This window comes from Pithys albifrons, chromosome 1, assembly GCF_047495875.1.
Source record: "Pithys albifrons albifrons isolate INPA30051 chromosome 1, PitAlb_v1, whole genome shotgun sequence".
NCBI lineage: Eukaryota > Metazoa > Chordata > Aves > Passeriformes > Thamnophilidae > Pithys > Pithys albifrons.
In genome coordinates, this window is record NC_092458.1 from 63,287,305 (window position 1) to 63,302,215 (window position 14,911).

At 37.0% G+C, this 14,911-nt stretch overlaps 1 protein-coding gene across 6 annotated transcripts in view; it reads right to left on the minus strand.

Annotated features, from left to right (window-relative positions):
• Nucleotides 1–14,911, minus strand: part of NBEA (neurobeachin) — a 488,059-nt gene that overhangs the window by 61,702 nt on the left and 411,446 nt on the right. For all 6 annotated transcript variants that reach the window (XM_071552778.1, XM_071552759.1, XM_071552769.1 and 3 more), the window contains one exon: nucleotides 7,865–7,984. In XM_071552778.1, the coding sequence (XP_071408879.1) occupies nucleotides 7,865–7,984 (120 nt within the window). The remainder of the gene's footprint in view (nucleotides 1–7,864; nucleotides 7,985–14,911) is intronic.

Below are 14,911 nucleotides of genomic sequence, written 5' to 3' on the forward strand. Positions count from 1 at the left end.
CTAGGAAAGTGTAATAGAAAAGTTTATTTTTATGTGTTCACTGTTAATTCTGCTGTGAAAAATTGAAGAAGCTGTCCCTTCTATCTCATGCCAATGGCAGGTGCTGGCTGGGGATGGAAAGGCGAATAGTTCCTTCCCCAGGGCCCCTGAGAGTCTTTTGCTGAGAGAAGTATAAGCTGGGAGAAGCAGAGAGAGGAAGGATTAGCAAGGACAGTGAGGCAGCAAGGATGGAGCCCGAGAGGTTGCTGGGAAAAGGAAGGAGTAGACAGGAGTGAACCTCAGCAGAGACAACAAGATGACAACTGGGGCCCAAGAGAGAATTGTGTTAAGCAAGAAGCCACTGAAAGCTGAAAGAACAAACAAAGAATTCAGGAAATAAAATAACACTAGCAATGGTAGAGATATTTTTGAAGCTTATTTACATTTTTCTCAGCCAGAGTTTGAGGTTTCTTTTTTTTCACAAATGGGTATGTGCCAGTTCATATTCTAACAAAGATTATGATTAGAGAGAGCACCAGCTCATTTGGTGCTTTTCCTGTTATGGATAAGAAACAGATACTCACATAAGTAACTGCTTCACGGTTACATTTAGGGAGATGACGTTGGCTAATCCTCCATTCCAGATGAGGTTCAGCTATGCCATCTATCCTGCAAGATATCTGTCTACCCTGTTGTCCCAGAATTGAATGACAGCAACTCCAGACTACTTCCATCAACTGACTTCAATATTCTTCAGCTGAGAAAGTTTTACCTAACAACTGGTCTGAATCTTTCATTACACAACCTAAGCCCATTCTCCCTTGTCCTAGCTATCAATCCATCCTACATACAGAGAATAAATTACTGTTTTATCTTTGCATAAATTATTATATATTTGAAAAGCATTATTTTACCAGCTTTATAGCCTTTCAGCTCCTAAAAATCCAAATGAAGAACAATGATGTATTACTCCATTGCTTACGTTTTAGTGACAGAAGTGGAAAATAATCTTTTAAACTCCCTCAACCAGCTAGCAGAATCATTGCTAAATTGTGTATAACTTAATTTATTCCTATATATACTTTGACCTTATTATATTTTTTCACATGTTCATCCCACAGAAGCCAAAATAAATGTTTTTATCAACCTTTGTAGTCTTTAGATGGGAAATTGAGACTGCATACTTTTCTGGCAGCATCTGCTATTTTTCATTCATTTTAGCGCAGAATGTAATTTGTCATACAACAGCTTTTTACAAATCACCAGCTTCATACTTTAGGAGGGTCATTGTTAAATTCACCTGAAAATAGGGATGAGGAGACTCAAAAATCAGCAGGGGAAAAGTATGTTTTAGGGATGATATTTACACCAGGGGGTGGCACACAGAGGACCTTCTGTCTCCCAATCTGCTTTCCACTTGATAGAGTAGCTCATAACAGGATTCTTAAAACTCCTATTGCACTTTCAGTGGTACTAGTGGTAAAAGGTCCATGTAAAGCCAGCTCTATGCAAAGGAATGCTTGTTTGAAGCTACCATGACTTTGAGAGGTTTAGGTTTCAAGATACAAATGTTCATGAAAGAGAAATCTAAAAATATCTTCTTACTACAATACACACATTGTGTCATCCAGTGCAAATCAAAACACAAAGGAAAAAAAATATATATATTAAAACCCACAACATAAAAGAACTTCCCCAAAAGTTACATCGTTTTGCAGGCATAAGATGATGAAATGTAAAGAAAGAAGACACAGAAAACCAATGGGTTATTTTTAAAGTCTAGTATTTTTAAAATATTCACAGACCAATTAAGCATTTTAGATGCATATGTCACACATCTAATTGTAGACACAATTCAGCTGATTTGTAATTTTGCATTAACTGATACAATTCAGTAAATGTTATTGGTTTCTTTGCTCTTGCCAAAACATATCAGAAGTTCTGAATAAATCTTTCTGAATACATAACCTGACATGGATAATTTCTTGCCACAAGAAATACTTGGGGTTCAAAGAGTTAACAAAAATAGGGATTCTAGTGATCTAAATCTATTTGCAGTAATTTCTGTCTAGTTGTCCTTGACATTTCACAAGCTGGTAACCTCCTCTGCTCCCCTTTCATTCACACTTCTAATAAGACAGGTTAGCTTTCTATCATTTAATAGTCAGCTACCTTTCAAACTGCCTGAGAAGCTTGGCTCTTCTCAGATGAAGAACGATGCAGTAAAGCTACTGAAGGGTGCAAAAAAAAAAAGGTGAAATGAATATTGTAATAGACATTTCTTGTCTGTAAATGTGATCTCTAGTTTATTTTAATAGCTATACTAAGCCTCCAAGGTATAGTTAACAGTATTATATGCCTTGAGTCCTCGTATAAGAAAACATCCTCCAAATGCGTTTTCTAATTTACAAGCCTGTGACAAATCCAAACTGCTGAGAAATTAAACTTTAAAAATATGTCTTCAGGTGACAGAGGACCACTATTAACACTATCATAATTGTACACCACTTGCATCAAATCTGACATTTGTGTTTAATATATTTTGCTAAGGGTATACCATTTTATGGCCTCCCAATGAAATAAAATCCAACCCAGACGTTTTCACTTTTCTAATATAATTCACTTCAAGGTTTTAAAGCTGCCATTTCTTTTTCTTTCTTTCTTTCTTTCTTTCTTTTTCTCCCAAAAGGTTGATCCCCTGGCATCCATTAATCCACAAGAGTCTAGTACTGGGTCAATGAGTCAGTCCTGAGTATCTCCATTAAGCATGTTAATTCACACTAAGACACCTTAATGACATTTTGTCAGATCTACCATTCTAACTTCTAACCAGACTATTCAAAAAGTAATATAACAAGTTTGAGAGGCATTAGGAAAGATTAGTGCCTTAACAGAAGGTTTTGTGGAAGTCAATGCTACCAAAAACTGCAACAAGGGAGAGGTGGAAAGAAAAAAAATGTGAGAGCTGACTGGCCAAGTTATGGTCATTTCCGGGTGACTTGCTTCCTCAAAGGTCACCTCGTGAACACTCATTCTTCCTCCAGCTTGTACTGATTATCTCAAGAGAAGGTCAATGTTGATAAAGGGAGACACAATAAAATAAACTCTGCTTTCCAGGTTCTCCCTTGTGTGTTCCCACTCTAACATAGCACATACCGTATTAATTCTGTTTCAACCACTGTAGGTGAACAAGTTTCTTTGAAAATTAACAAAAACAACTCAAGTATAAGGAAAAAAATGGCCTAAGTATATCTTTAATCATCCATTGAGAAATAATCTGTCATATGCTACATTTTTCAAAGGTGGTCTACCTTTTGCCACAGTTCAGATGCCAGAATTACAGCCTGTTTTTCAGGCTGATCAAGCTACTGCCACAGCTCTATTTTCATTAGCTCAGTGTGAAATAATTTAGTTCCAGAGGAGACTACAGGAGAGAGGGAAGGAGGGAGGGGAAAGGGAGGAGGAGAAACACAGAGAAAGAGAGAATGCCAGAGAGGACCCATACATGTGAGAAAAGGAGTCAGAGACACAGAATTGTAGCTTTCTAATGAGATATAAATTCTTTTGCAAATTTCAGGTATATGGCTTTTAAATTATAATGCAGAATTTTGTAATATTAGGTTTGATGCACTTTTTTTAAACTGCACTGAGGTTGTAAAAGAATACTGTTGTGAAAAGTGCCTGCAGTGCTTAAAAAATGTCAATTTATTTGTGAAAATAGATCAACTTCAGCACTGATTTAAGCATTTTAGAACAAAGTGCCTAACAGTCCTCTTTCTTAAAAAATAACTGATGAAAGAACCCCAAAATTAAACTTTCCTAAAAAAAAGTATTTTTCAAATTAGACCTGCTAATAGAGAATTAAGGCAATTCATATAATTATTTAATACGATACTTGAAAGCAAAAATTGTGGCCAATTTAAAACACATAGCATTGAGGAATGTCATCTTAATCCCACCCACTGTTTTAAAATTATTTCATAACCTGTGCCACAGGAATTAATGAGGTTAGTAAGATCAGAGATTAATGTACTTAAATCAGCTCAGATGAATTTCAAATGAATGATAAGGAATACATGAATAATGAACACTTGCTAGTCTGAACAGTTTTCAAAATTTGCAACTTTGATGGATAGCATGTATTCCATGTACCATTTGTGATAAAGACTCAAAAATCTTTAGGATGGGAAAACACTTTACAGCATGCCTATCACATGGGAATCCACACTGCCAACCCTCTACCCCCATTTATAACTGCATGTGGAACAAGAAGAAGCTACACAAATATGCAGCAGCCTTTAACAGAGAGCGTGCCTTCCCTTTTGCATACACTCTACTTTCTCAGAGAGCTGCCAGATAGAATTAGTTGTTTCCAGACAGCTGATCATGAATTTTTGAATGATTCACACTGTCAGAGCTGAAGCTCCTCTGTTGGGCAAGACAGTGGATGCTGCTCTTAGGAGAGAGGAAAAAATGGGTAGAAATTTGAGGGGGTTGCTTGGTGGTTCCCCAAGCCTCACTGCTTTTTAAGGCCCTGAAAACTTCATTAAAACCTTTGAAAAGCCTGTAAGGCATTCCAAGCAGTAGCACAACTAATCTGAAAAAAAAAAAAAAGAGGTATTTGTATTAGTAATAATAGTGCAGTTTCCTATCCTTTTGCAGAATGAACTTCAAGGCCTCAGGGAAAAGTTGGCCCTGATGTCATGGCATTGAGCAATGTAGTTCATTAAGATCTTAAGCAACAAACAACAGCAACAATTAGCTGCTATACTCATTCTTGATTTATTGCAAAGAAACACAGACTTGGCAAATGGAAAGGGCCTAAAGGGTCAGCTAACACATCCTCTTGCCAATTCATGATTGTCCCTGATTCTTTTCCAGTGTTTTGCCAGTCTACTTAGAAAAGAAGCTTTAAAAGTAAGGGGTTTACTACTTCCCCTTGTGAGAACATTTAAACTGAAAAGAACACTCAATTTCACTTTAACTTTTCATACTCTGATCCCTTTCCTCTGAGGTTTACCTCTTTGTTCCTTGACAAACACTTCTCCTTCCTTTCAAATGTTTGCATATTTCATAGCATTTTTGTGTCTTCACCCTTAGACATTAATTACCCTGCACATGCACACATTTTTCTACCTGTATCCAACTCCCTAAACACATTTGCTGCTCTTCTTATGGCTCACTCCAGTTTGGGCACATACTTCCACTAGCTGGTTCCCAGCAAAGAAAGCACTATTTGCTTTATCCAGCATGAATGTATACTAAAAATTAGGCAAGGAAAAGGAAAATAACTTTTGTTCTCCAAGACCATAAGATCTCTGAATGAATGACTAATCAGACTGTTTCAGGTGGAAATTAGATGCCATGAGACATTCTAGTTGCTATAATCTAAGGATAAAGCTTTGGTCTCATGATAAGCTTTCTGCCACCCTGTTGATCTTACAGCTTCCTTGTTAAACTTAAGACAAAGCAGGAATGCATTGACTTATATTGCTTAGGCTACTGAAGTGTACTTCAGTAGACTTATTGGCTGATGCAATACATTGAATGCTGGTAGTAAAAATTGTCTAATTTCTACCATTTTTTAATCTTTTTTTGATAGCTTATGAATGCTTTGTATTTGCTTTAGCATCTCTTAAATATTCAGCTCATTTTTGAATCTGTGTTTATCTGTTTTTATCTTATGCTGAATCAATTCATAATAAATCAACTCAAGGTTAATTTCTGAACCCACCTCCCCTGTATCTTCATTAATTAATAAACACATATTTTAAACAGCATCTTTAATCCCTAAATTATCCCTGAACAGACAGGTCAGTGATTATCTGGAGAAAACATTTATTGGCTAACATACCTCATCCGTGCCTTCCATATTAGATTTTTTGTAATGACTTAGCTCCAAGTAGTATTTTTCTTTCTAGTGGCATAACAGAGATGTATATGTACCTAAATCTCACTCTTGGGTTCTATAGTAAACTGCCAAATGTATTCTGGAACACATTGCTTTACAGACTTTCCCCTAGTGCAACTCTGACCCTTAATTGTTGTTATTTTATCCATTATCTCCAACTCCCACTTTTAAATTCAATGACATTAAAGTACATTAACTACCTCAGTTCTTGACATTTTGCCTTCCTTTTCTGAAGGTATCTGATTTGAGCATCTTTTTAATCCTTGGTTTATTTTAATAAGTTGGGGGAGGTTTAATACAAATATATTTTGCTATGCAGTTGTTTTCTGTCCATAATTCCTTCACCCTTGCCATAGCTGGCAGCAGCAGTTTAAATTACCCCACTCAGTTCACAAGGCTGCTGGCATTTGCTTACTAACATTTCAGTTATTTTACTGATAACTCATTTAGTTTCTAGTTTAGGAACAATTGTTTCCCTAGTTATATACCCTAGTTGACTACCATTTCTCCTTCTGTCCACAGATATTCCTTTATCTTTTGCAATGCCTTGATGTATTTAACTGCCCTCCTCCTGTGTACTAAAGCCAGACAAGAAGATTACAGTCACTTCCAACTGTCTTCCCTTATTCCTCAGTTTAAGGCTCTTATCTTTTGTTTGAGACTCACTCCTAGGAGGTCACTTTCCCAGATATTCTAGTGGAATTCCATAAAAACCAGATTTCATTGAAAGGGAAAAATCAAAATGTCAGCACTTTAAAGATATATCAAATATAGTAGATATTACATCAAATTTCTTCCAAATTTGAACATTTTCTTTGGTTTTTTTCTTACAAAGGTAACAGTAACAGCACTTAAAATATTATTGCCTTCCAGTGGGGCATGAATAGATATGAAATGGTTGTAAGAGGTTCAGGTTGACTTTTTCTTTAAAAAGCAGCATCTCCCACATGCTAAGATGGCTATAGAATTTACAAGTAGTTATTCTAACTAATAACTAAATAATAACAATATGGTTTGTCTACATACACTTTTGAGACTGTTGGAGTATTTATGCAAACAGGAGCACTGGAATAAAATAAATCAACAACTTTAACTTTCTTTTTTTCTTTTTGTAAGATAAGTAAAAATATAATGGCAGTATGACCTTGACTTTATAATTTCCTAGTATGAATGGCAGTATAAAAATAGAAGAGACACATATTCACAGTAAAAAAGGTTTAAAAAAAAGAACGAATTTTAGGTATAGTGCGGCTTTTGCCTGCCTTATTAATAGAAAATGAGAATCAATAAAGGACCATATTATTAAAATTATTACTAGATTTTGGCTTCTTTCTGATAAGATATCAGGTATATGAACAATAGCACTTTGTATGTAACAACAGGAAAGGAATAACAACAGTAAAATCACCCTGCTCTCTGGCTGTTTCTGTATATCGTGTAGAAGTTGTTTTAATCTAATGTGTATTGTTGCATAATATCCCCAGGCACATTCAAGTAAAAGCTAAAGCTGTACAGAAAAGCCAACATTTTAAATGGGTCTTGTCATTAATGCTTTATTAATTGCCCCAGGCAATGCAAACCCAGAGCTAGGCAAGCTATAACAATATGACACTTTAAGGTCAAATCCAATTCCTGCTGTGTTTTATGGAGTGGGCCAAATATTGAGTTAACAGCAGGAAAGAACAATTTATTGGGCTTTTCTCCATCTCCTGATTATTTGATCTAAATCAGATCAGTTAGGTTGTTTTTCTCTAAAATACCTTTTGTTCACTCAACTTCAAAGAATCTTTGTTTCTGTTAGAACAATAAACTTTAGTAATATCTATTTATTTGCACTGTACCCAGTATCCTGAATATAAAGAAATTAAAAATATATAAATATAAAATAAATATAACACTCTCTTTATCCTTACATAAAACAAAATACCATCAATGAAAATACATATTTGTTCATTTATTTGACATGTATGTTACCTTCACATCTGAGGTATCTCTTTGGCTGTTTCTCCAGGACCTGGCTACTGAAGAGAAGGTTCTGTCTGGATGGTCAAACTTGCCATCATTTGCGTTTAGAAAGAATGTTGTAAAGGGCTCCTGTAGTAAATGAAATTAAGACAGATTAAGAAAATCATACAAGGAATCACAAAGCAGGTTTCTATCAAAATCCAAATGCCTTTTGCAGGTTCAAAATATTTGATAAAGGCAGAATTTAAGAAAATCATAGTACCTCTAAGTTATATGTATGCACAGATATTTGCACTGAACACCTGAGCACATTTATTGGCGCTAACACATTTTGCATACACAGATCTTGAGTTCTATTCCCTAGGACTAATTACCTGCCAGTGGCAGACCTATGTATCTTACCAGTTCACAGTAGCTTCCTACTTCACTGCAACCAGCACACACACACTCTGTGTTATTTATATAACTGTGCTTTGTTTACCCCTCGTATGTTGGTATGTCAAAATAAAATCTTAAAAAATCCCATCTCTTAATCTTCCTTTTCATTCAATTGAGAAGACCTCACTTGGTTCTACTTTGCCTCATGGTGAGCAGAATGGCTCTGTGGTCATTATGAGACAGACTGGTTACAGGAAATCTAGCTTTATCATTACTTTGGAGCAGGGAGAGATTAAATATTTAGAGTCTTTAGTTTTGCTAATTCTATCTGAAACCACAATCTCAACACTTACCAAATGGAAACAGCTACTAACTTTTGGGGAGGAAGAGCTCAACACTTAGACAGTCTAGATAGCCCATTTTCATATCCTCATATTCCACTGTAGGGAAGGGGTTAACAGAGGACCAAATTCTTATTTGACCTGAATTCTGAGATCATTGCCAGCTCCCTGGTTTTCCAGCACCACTCTATTAGCTCTTTTATTCAACTATATAGTTGAATATAACTACACAGATGGAAGTTCCTTCTTCCTCTTTGCCAAATCTCACGGGGAATGTTTTAAAGAGGGTCCCCTTTATTAAACTCACATCCAAATTTACTTCCTTGCATATCCTGGTAATTCGGAAATTTTGTGAATCAGTTTCACAATCATCAGATCATAATTGTTATTACATTATTATACATCCATTATTTGAATTTTATTCTATACACTCTGTTTCCTTTTCTGAAACTTTTGGAGAAAGCAGAGAACTTCTCCATTAATAAAGAATTTATGAGGAAAACACGTCACATTATATATATAGTATGTAAATTTCCTCAGATTAAAAAACATTGAAGCAATTCATGTTTATGTAGCATTTAAGAGTAATTAAAATGTACATAAGGAAAGCATGGATGCAGAGGTAGTGAAAAGATACAGAAACAAGAGCAAAACAGAAGAGGGAATTCAGACTTCCAGAGAGCATTGTTTCTCTGTCTTTACTCCATGTCTTCCCAATCACACAACAGTCAACGCAGGCTACTTTCTTTCAAAGAAGTAAAACCTCAACATTTATTTCTCTAAATGAGCAGGAATGGGATATCTCTCTTATTGTCATCATAGCATGCCACTAACTTTTAAATAGCTTAAGGGATTTTTTTATATTTGAACAAAGATTTTTTTCTTCTTTTTTCTTAGCCAGGGACTGTACCTTTACTTCCAGTGTTTACCGGTGGAAATACGGAATCCTTTTCATTATAATAATGCAAGACATTCTACTGCCAATTGCATGGTGAAGGTTTTTATTAATATTTTTAATTGGGAATTTGTTTTTAAAAAACACATTCAAAATAATAGGATCTCATAAATACACTTTCATCAGTGCATTTATTCCAGTCAGAGAATCCTAATGTGTTAAAATAATTATTTAAAATAATTGAATTAAATATAAAATCATCACAGTATAATTTCCTGTTGGAGGGCCCTAAATCCCATTGCACAATGACTTTCTTTGCACTCGTGAATATTGAAAGACTCTGTGATGAAGAAGAGGTTTATAATTGAAACAGAATATTAAAATTTAACAGTAGCTCAACTTAGTGAGTTGTATAAACTGCCACAATGAAATGGAATACTGAAAGAAAAAAATTAAGTTTTTATCAATCCAGATTTTATAGCACTCCATATAGTGAACTTCATGTAGAATATAAATGAAAATGTGAATGACTCAGTCCTAGAACTATGAAATGGAAAGCAATATACATGGGAATTGGAGGATTTTAATTTATCCTAAAATTCTATTAATAATATAATTGTAACATTAAATTTCCAGATTTTTAATATTAGAATTACTTTGGTTTTAACTGAATTCCTCCTCCAAATTAGCTGTATATATTTGCAATAGCAATTATGCTATTTTTGCTAGCTTGCCCATACTGAAAAGCATTATATGTTGTTGATCTGAGTACAAATAATTCAGTCTTCTACCAACTCCTACCTATCACTTCTTTTTCTTTATAAGATACATGTAATTTTTTGTGGATATTATTTGTGGAGCAGACTGTGGATCATTGCTGAGGTTCTGAAATCAGAAGCAGTTGATGGATTTGAAAAAAGTAGAAACCAGGAAAATGATGTAATTACAATAAATTATGTAAAGATATTAATCCAAACTTCTATGACAACATTATTTTAAGCATCTGAGACAAATACACAAAAGCAATAAAATTCATAATCAAGGATTAAACTTTTAGTAGCTGTGCACTACAGGGTGCCCTATTATGCTATCCTGCCATGGCCTGTTGTGCCTATCTTTTTGGATTTTTAATCCGTTGCAGAAATTCAGAGCTTTCACTGGCTTTATCTCAGACCTCTCACATAATTTTGAGATAATTTTTATTCTCTGGGAAGTCAAGTGCTTTTATTATATAAATATAATTCATATCTGTATTCAATATACTCATTTAAATACTGTTATTCTATGATACTGATTACTGTCATTTCATGTAAAGGTTTTGTTGCTGTGAAAGTTGTGAAGCTGCACAATGTTTTCATTATAACTCCATCTCACTCGTTCAAATATTCTGAATAAAATTCATGTCTTGTTCATTGCCAACAAGAAGAGGAATTTGTGGGGTATTTGACTACATTGAATACAAGCCTGAGCTTAGAGAATAAGGAATTTTTCAATTCAACAGTGCTTCTCTCCCTCCACTCCCGTTTAACAGTGCCCAGACTCATTTGAATCATTTATGGTGGGAGTTGGGGAAGCAGGAGGAAGGGATGCGTTCATTCTAAAACATCCTATGTCAAACAAAATGTCTTTTCAGCCGTTTGTAAGAGGAAAAAGAGACAGTACATAGGGGTTTGTCAGAGTGACATACACATTTTGTCTGATATATATGTGACTGCCCTTCTGAAATCTACCAAAAAGAAGACTCAGATTCACTTCTGTTTACCAGAGGGCTTCCTGGTCCTTCTCACCCTTAAATCTCACTAAAAACTGGTTTGAGCTCAACCAGACCTGACTCATAATAAATCCAGAATTTCTTCTACCTCGTACTAATATTTAGTCATTGCCACAGAAACTGGAAAGAAATTACTCTCTACAAATGTCTTGACTACCACATTAGAGACTGTGGTAATACACATCCCTAATACTGACCTCAGTTTCAATGAACATGCAATTGTTTCACACAAACATAACTTCTTCAACAGCAACTACTAAGAGCATCTAATTGTACCATAATTCTATCCAGCTTCACCTGAAAACCTGAAATCAATGCCAGTATTTACATCTACATGATTCAAGTCAGAATTCATTGTTCTATTTTTATTTTTCCTTCTGTCTGCTTCTCAGGTCATGTCTGATGTAGCATTCTTGGTTTAAACTGTTCTGTCTTCTGCAACTTAACTATTCACTTGTTCAGGTGGAAATGCGCATAAAGAAAGTGTCTCTTGAACCTGGTGATAAGGTCACCCAGCCATGAACTGTGAATATTCAATTTCATTTATGGAAAAATTGAACTATGTCAACAGAATAAGGCATCGTGTTCTCAAATACTTTCACTGTTTGCTGGAGCAAATTTGTGGGTGATGCTTGCTCCTACAGAGTAAGTAGGATTTCTTAGGTTTAGATGTAACGATGTGTAATATGCAAAAATGTTTAATCACGGTTTGATTTAAGCAACACCTCAAAGGAGGGAAAGGCAGTCTTATAGATGTAATGGTTGTCTGTTAGTTTTTATCATTATTATTAACCTGTCTGAACAATATGGTAGACTTTCATATTCGTTATCTTTCTCTGCAAAGTAGTTATCTAATCTTTAATCTACCCTTCAAGACACACTTTCATGAAGCAGTTGATTTTGTATATAAACCTTTCTTGGAGATCATGCAGAATTCATCTGTAATTATAACACTAAGTATTTCTACTCTATGTCTCAGCTCATATCTTCTAATGCTAATTAGAGGATTGTTGACTGACCTTTCAGAAGTCTAGCATGATGTAGTGTCTAATATGTATAATGCAATAGCTTAAATAAATGTGTCCAGGTAATTTAAGAATGACAATTTCACTTCATATATGGCTGTGTCCATGCCCACATGGCAAGGAGGCTGTAAAGAAAGAAGGTACATGCATTATCGTGCTTTGTGAGAGTTTCAAAGTCATCTGTATAATCTTCAGAAGGGACCAGAACCATTATGGAAGGGCTCTACCCACTGGGTGTGCCCTTCAAGCCTGCGCAGTGGCTTTTTTAGGTGAGGCACAGCGTGCGCAGAACTGGCCCCACCATTTGCTCTTAAGGTTCATCTGCCACGGCCGAGTGAGCTTGGACAGTGACAGTGAAGACCTCAGAACTAGAACCTACAGCCTCTGGTATTGCCAGGAGGGCTCCCATCCAAGTACTAACCAGGGCTGACCCTGCTGAGCTTCCAAGATCTGACGGGATCAGGTGTCAGGGTGGCATTTAACTGCATTCTCAGTAGCTGTAGTAATAGTATATGATAAGCCACTGTTGATTTTTTGAAAACATAATAGATCACTTCTAAAGATGGATTTTTGTCGGAGGAGACTTAGTGGATGAGGATTTCATCAAATGGCAGAAGTATTATAAACGCTGGGTAGATGAAGACGCGGAGGTGCAAGAACGAGGAAAACCGTTGAACAAGCTCAATAAAGACCGCGAGGGCTTTAAGAGCTACTTGGACATTTCCCCAGTTTAATTGTTATATACCCCAAAATGGCTACACTTGTCTTTTTCCCTTAGTCATCCCTGCCCAGGTTTCTTCATCCCACAAACCTTTAGGGCATTTTTCCCACCAAGCCTCTCCTGATTGGTCCCCAGTTGGTGCAGTGCACCATTCCCCTTATATGGCTATGTTCTTCGATTGGTTCTTCCCTTGTTCCTCCCCTTCATTTGCATGCCCACCAATCCAATGTTTTGCTCCTCCCTGTCTCCTCCCCTTACTCCGCCCATATTCTAGAAAGTCCTATGCTCCCCTATATAAGTCCGGGCACCCCAATAAGCTTTGCTTCTCTTCGTGGACTCCTGACTTGTGTGGACCTCTTCCTTCGGAGGATCGTCGCCGGGTTGGGAGCGGGAGGAGCCATCCCCGAGCTTCCGAGGAGCATTTGCATTGCTCTTCGAGCCTTGCTCCTGGGAGCGCTATCCGATCTACCACATCGTTGGATAATCAATCATTCACCGATAGATTTTTACTGGACACTCTTAGCATAAAAAAGAGCTAAAGAGAAAACTACTAGCAGTGAAAAATTTATTAGTGACAAAACAGTAGCAGAGATCGATGATATCAAAATCAATTACAAGGACAGAACTGATGCTAAGATACAGTGTCTTTTAAAAAACTAGTGTAATAGATGCATTGGGTTTGTGCAGCAAAGTTTTGGTAGTGGGGGTGTTACAGCAGTGGCTTCTGTGAGAAGCTGCCAGGAGCTTCCACCACATCCAATTGAGCCAATGCTCCAAGACAGACCCATCGCTGGCCAAGGCTGAGCCCATCAGTCATAGCTGTAGTGCCTTTAGGATAACACACAATTAAGAAGGGTCAGGGGAAAAACTGCAGAAGAACAACACTGCAGAGGAATGAGAATGTGTGAGAGAAACCACTTTGCAGACACCAAAATCAGTGCAGGAGGAGAGGGAGGAAGTGCTCCAGGTGTCAGAGCAGAGATTCTCCTGCAGCCTGTGGTGAAGACCAGGGTGAGGCAGCTGTGTTTCTGCAGCCCATGGGGATCCACAGGAGAGCAGGGATCCACCTGCAGCCCCTGGAGGACTCTGCACTGGAGCAAGTGGATGTCTGAGGGAGGTTGTAATCCCCTGGGATGCCTGTGCGGGATCAAGCTTCTTGCAGGACTTGTGACCCCATGGAAGGGGCCCATGCTGGAGCAGTTTGTGAAGAGCTGTAGCCCGTAGGAAGGACTCACTTTGGAGAAGTGGAGGGACTGCATTTTGGAGGGACAGACTGCACGCTGGAGCACGGGAAGAGTGTGAGGACTCCTCCCGCTGAGGAGGAAGGAGCAACAGAGACAAGGTGTGATGAACTGACCATAGCCCCCATTTCCCACCTCTCTGTGTGAGAGAGGGGAAAGTTGAGAGGGTTCCTATCTCAACCCACAGGCTTTTCTTTGTATTTTCTCCCTCCTGCCCAGCTGAGAAGGCGATTAACAGAGAGGTTTTGGTGGGCACCTGATATCCTAGTGGAGCCAACCCAACACAATTCATCAGAGAAAGCAAACCAAGAGAGGAAAATATAAGAAAATAGGCAGCAGATAACCACAGAATTGACTCAGAAATATGATATCAAAAGCAATGTTTTGAAGACAACTGACAGAAACCAGATTGCATCTGTCAGAGCCAAAAAGCAAGACTTAAAATAATTTTTAAGGTTTTGTGTCAATTACACAATTCTCTCTATATACATACATACTTCAGAGTGGCTGAAACTTCCTTTCCTACTGCAAATACTGCAGTACTAACGTCTAGGCAGACAGTTCCTCCCCTTGGATCCCCATTACTCTATATTGTTTTGTTCTGCTTCTACCTAGACTACATCATTCCCAGGTTATTTCTTGTCATAACTTCTTTACTTGCTTGTTTTCTCTTAATTTCTCTTT